This window comes from Synchytrium microbalum (assembly GCF_006535985.1).
Source record: "Synchytrium microbalum strain JEL517 chromosome Unknown SmJEL517_scf0005, whole genome shotgun sequence".
Taxonomy (NCBI): domain Eukaryota; kingdom Fungi; phylum Chytridiomycota; class Chytridiomycetes; order Synchytriales; family Synchytriaceae; genus Synchytrium; species Synchytrium microbalum.
The window spans coordinates 1,030,924-1,036,051 of NW_022158354.1; the positions used below are offsets into that span (position 1 = coordinate 1,030,924).

Consider the following 5,128-nt stretch of genomic DNA (forward strand, 5'->3'; position numbering starts at 1 on the left):
GCTGACAATCACCGCCCAATTAGCTGGCCAACCGATAGGCGTCATTGTAACTGGTGGTGGTAAAAATTTAAAAACATTTAGAGAAAGGCGTTACCGCGATACATCGTGGTAAAATAGGAGGCTCTTCTGCAGAAGATCTTGATACAATACAACATAAAAAGTCCGTTTTCATATTGTATCTTACTTGCCTGTATGGGTAGCTCTTGGTCTCACAACTCGTAATGGATTGTCATCCGATGTTTTGATGTCCTTCATTGATGTACTTGGTTTCAGTGGCGTTTTGCATTCTGCATCCATATATACATATAATTGATCTGGTTTCACATCAGCTAATCGATCTTTGAAGTCTTCATGATCGATGACATATTTGCAGAGTCTGTCAATATTTGTGACTTGAGCACCTTTCACCTCTAGTTGAGTAGCACGTCCCAACTTTTCAACAGCAGCAGATTGATCGTTTGCTCTGTCAGCAAGTCGCTGAAAGAGCTGTATCCATCGCACTATAGTGTCGCTCATTGTTGCGATATGTTTCTTTGCTCAGACATATTATGTTAAATATCCAGATGCATAAGGCTGACTGTATATAGAAATGCATTCAAAATGTAGGAATCTGGTAGGACTATGTTGCTTAACACAGCTCAACGTAATTGCTGCATATGCTAATCTGATCTAAGGTCGGAATTACGCTGGATCTACATTTTCCTGGAGTTTACAATGGATTACAATACTATTCCTACCTTTGTCTCTTGATTCTTCTTGCTGTAACATGACACTCGTTACAATGGCCTTGGTGCGTTTCCCACTCGGTTGTTTACTCTTGGGCGTTTGACATGTTGCTTTCTGATGTTGATCACACAACTTGAAGTTCGAGGCAGTCATGACATTTGCTCAGGTAAATGTTGTATAAGTCTGTATCCTTCCCAATCTGCCATGGAATGTCCGATTCCCAGTCGATGGTTTTCTTATGCAGAGTGGTAAAGTAGGCCTCGCGGACCTCTCTGAGAAAGTCTTCATTGCCTTTCGCTACCCGAATGAGAAAGCACCACCGCTGGTGTTCCAAGACAAAGCTGACTCTACTGGTTTCCGTACAATCCAAATACTTCCTTGATTATAATAATATTTCCTTGATGAAATTCAACGTACCATGCACAGTGAACAGCAGCTCATCACAGGGAACACCTTTTGAACGAGTGGAATCAGGTCACGATCGATGCTCGAAGTTGATCTCACCACTTCAACAATGTCTATTCCGTCGATGCTCTATGTCTGTTGGTTCTCCCACGGCAACCACTAGATTCCATTGGTTGGACGGTGAAGTCGCTCCCCAATCACGTCCTCTACAAGCAGTTAGTTCACGACAGGCTGTGTGGATTATTTCTCGTTCCGTAACACAATGCAATATGAACGAATGTTATCGAAGCCAAAAGAGCATACCAACAAGAGGGTCTTGGCATGGTTTATGGAAATGCCCACGGGATTAGTTGAAGACAGTCCGTATATGTCAAAAACGTTGTAAACTATAGTGTCGCTCATTGTTGCGATCGCTCATTGTTGCGATCGCTCATTTCGCATTCTTGTGCGTCTCGTGCTAGTAATCATTGGCGTAATGAGAGTTCAATATCTGAAATTCATATTTTTCTGTCTGAAATGCAATGGTTATAAGTTAATTTGTACAAATTTGATCAGCAACAACACTTCAATAATACGAAGATGCTTCATAATGCGATATAGCATCTTCAAATACTTGATGTTTCAATATCTCGGTTGCGAGACCTTCGAGATGCAATCTTCGATCTTCTGGAGTCTTCTCACCAACTCGACGAACTCCGCAATAAGTCCTTGAGTATCCAGATCTGCTTTGCTAAATTCCAACGTGATGAAAGTCTTCATGAGCATCCAAATGCGTTTGTCTTGGATATCAAACTCACGGTTGCAGCAACTTTCAAAGAGAGCTTTTCCAAGGTAATAGCGTTTCACACTAGCTTCATCATACACCTACCATACTCCTACGTTCCTAACCGTAAAATACGGTATGAGCTCTCTTTTGGTGTATATGCTTTCACCAGTGTGGGTACTGTCAACTAGCAAATCCACATATCACAACTCACGGATATCAATAAGGCGATACTTCCAACCCAGCGAGCACTTTCCACGTTCATTTCAGATCAGGATCCACAGGAAACGGAGAGAAACACGGCAGTCTTGGTCCTTGACGAGAGATGCCCTGATGGTCAATGGCAAATGTTTTGGAATTGTTCACAACCACTCCTCACGGATAGTATACTGCAGCGATCGATCGATAAAATCTATGGCAGTTCCTGTCGATTTCAACGTCCACTTTGACTTGACAACTCGAATGAAGGTTGTTTGGCCGAATGTTTACACCCTTGCTTGATTTTGCGCTATGAAAAAGAAGTATCAAGTGTTAGTAGTGCCTCATTCCACGTAAACAGCTGAAATAAATCGTATCGTGCGCGTCTATATACCTCATTCGACGTCAACAATCCTCCTCCACACCTCCTCCTCAAGCTTTTAACTTTGTAGTAAAACACAACCAGACCAAGCAACAATGAGGGCGACTCTAGTCAGAAGAATGGCTGGCCATGGAAAATATCCACCAGTGGTATGCATTTGCTCTCCTTGCAATCCCTATTACTGCTTGTTTTTCTAACCAAACCTCTCGTTTTTAAAACAGCTGGCAAGTCCCATACCTTTATTACGATATATGGACATAGCAAGAGCTCATTTCATTTGCATCATTACACTCCTAGATTGACCCAGCAATTGAGAAATGGTATCATATGAAGGAAAACACCCATGCATACTGGACATTCAACAGTCAAACATTGAAATACTCTTTTGTCTTTGGACTGGCAATCCCTGCTTTGGTCTGGTGGGGCTCTGATTCGTGGGGCAAGGTACATACTTATATTACATAGTTCTTGTTGTTGATGCTTTGTCTGGTCGTGTATTCGGTGCATATCTCGCAATCATGTACTCAACCCACCTTCAACCTAGTACTCTGTCAAACTATGGGGAAAGAGTAGAGAAGATACTGTATTCCAACCTTCCAAAGTATCATCAGCATAATCATCAATGAAAAGTACCCCACACATGTTCGGAAAAGATTGTATTTGCATATTCAAAATATAGTAACTTGGTTCTGAGAACTTATAATAATCAAAATGGAGGGCGCTAGTTATATTACTTTTTTGGTGTGTGTGTGTAAGAGAGCGAGGAAGTATATAGACGGGCTAAGACACAGGTTCTCTTATTTATGACGACGTGGTGACCTTCTGACTGGAGTAGTGACAGTAACGGTAGCAGTAGCACTCCCATTCGTATATGCATGACCGTTGCCGTTAGTTTTACCATTGGCTTTGCCAGCAGCATTACCATTGCTCGTCGACCCCACTTTTTTTGAATCATTTATATGTTCAACGTGCTTCTTCTTCTCTTCTGTGGTGCCATTTATATGTTCCACGTGCTTCTTCTTCTGTTGCAGCTTGGCCATTTCAGTCTCATAATCGGTGTTGCAGTAGTAATCCCAAAAATTGAAGAAGGGTTGGCTAAAGTTGTACCTAACATGGATGAATGGTTGGTTGAAGGGAATGCAGACGGACAAGGTGATCAATTTTCTTACCTTATACCCTTGCCATAATGGTGAAGATCGTGATATGCTGCATTATTTGGGAACCTATGTGACATGTGAGTTGGATAATCAAAAAAAAGTTATACAATACTATGGAAATACGAGGCAACTCTTTCCTCTCAATGCCGCTATACACAAGAGATTGATCGGTCACTTACATTGCTTGGAATGGATCCCACGGTAAGGTATACCCACAATGATCATCCACTGTCTTTAGCGTAGCAACAGTAAAGAAGATGGTCGAAGTCCACGGATGCATATCTAGCAATATCGAAGGCACAGCTCCACCAACGGTATCCATTAACAGGCCCTCCAATGGGTGATTATACAGTGCACCGAATGCATATGGTGCAGTGAGTTCGTGATGTACAGAGTGTATGGTACGATATAAATAGCGGTTCAGATGCATCCAGCGGTGCATCCAGTACTGATATGTGTCGAGAAGGAGTGCAGCAATGACTATTTTTGGTATCATGATATACCATTCTTCTATTTGTCGTGGTGGGGCATCTGATGATGGTCTAGCGACTACAGCGATACCTAGAGCGACTATGGCTTGGAATACATGCTGTATGGCAACCTAAGATACAAAAACGTGGTGAGTTTGGGGCTGCACTACCGCCAGGGTGTGTTTTACACTCCGATTGCTTCTACCTTTGTGAGGACAGCAGAGACAGTAGGATTTGGCGGCCTTCTTGAGGGTTGATTTGTCGGTATTTTATGCAGTTCGACAGAAGTAATCCTGAGTATGCTCAGTACGTAAAACAGGGTTGAATAAGCCCAGTAGCAAAAGATTGGCAGAAAGATCATTGACAATTCCGATGTTTCCAGACTAGCAAGACCATCTCGGATCGACCCTATTATAGTATCTACACTGGCCACCATGGCTAGGAGCTACTTGCTGTGTTTTCTCTATTGGCTGCTTGTCTTGCCGCTCCTGCTGATTGATGTTTGAATGTTCGAGTTTGGTGGGCTCGCCCAACCGACCTTGACTCACTATACGTCTTGCGGCCGCAGCTAGATATGTGTAGATAGTCCTCTTGCGAGCAGCACCTCCTCGATGCGATTTTAATACCTCCCTTCTTGCTGCTGCAGCTATAATGCTTGCTAAATTACTCAACGTGCTTTTGACGTCCCGACTCAAAGACATGCACCGTGTGCGAAATGGAATCTGGAACGCGATTAGACACGATACTAACGTGATAATAATACTTGTTAACCCTTCTGCGCTCTTTTTACACGTCCAACACTGTGAACAACATTCAGCAGCCAGAATAAACCCGTATACAAATCATTAGCGACATATACAAAATATTCAACGTAGACTTCCTCTTTACCATTCAGGCTCTCCTAAGAACCTATTCCTCATCCAATGACTCCTCCCCTTCATCACCTCCAACTCCTCCCTTCTGACCTGCTGTTGTCGTCTTTCTAGGTTTAAAGCCCTTGCCTCGTAGTTGTGGATATGATATATCC

The 5,128-nt window shown here is 42.7% G+C and overlaps 2 protein-coding genes across 2 annotated transcripts; one reads left to right on the forward strand and one right to left on the reverse strand.

The window, feature by feature from the left end:
• Positions 1–2,569: 2,569 nt before the first annotated feature.
• SmJEL517_g01670 (uncharacterized protein) lies at positions 2,570–3,090 on the forward strand (the record flags this gene model as incomplete). Its single annotated transcript, XM_031167598.1, has 3 exons — positions 2,570–2,623; positions 2,772–2,918; positions 3,019–3,090. 3 exons carry the CDS (start codon positions 2,570–2,572, stop codon positions 3,088–3,090), a joined length of 273 nt encoding a protein of 90 aa, XP_031026459.1.
• A 181-nt stretch (positions 3,091–3,271) lies between these two features.
• On the reverse strand, positions 3,272–4,537 carry SmJEL517_g01671 (uncharacterized protein; the record flags this gene model as incomplete). The annotated part of the gene is made up of 4 exons (XM_031167599.1): positions 3,272–3,581; positions 3,644–3,697; positions 3,811–4,232; positions 4,307–4,537. The coding sequence occupies 4 exons, from the start codon at positions 4,535–4,537 to the stop codon at positions 3,272–3,274; spliced, it is 1,017 nt and encodes a 338-aa protein (XP_031026458.1).
• Between the last annotated feature and the right edge of the window lie 591 nt (positions 4,538–5,128).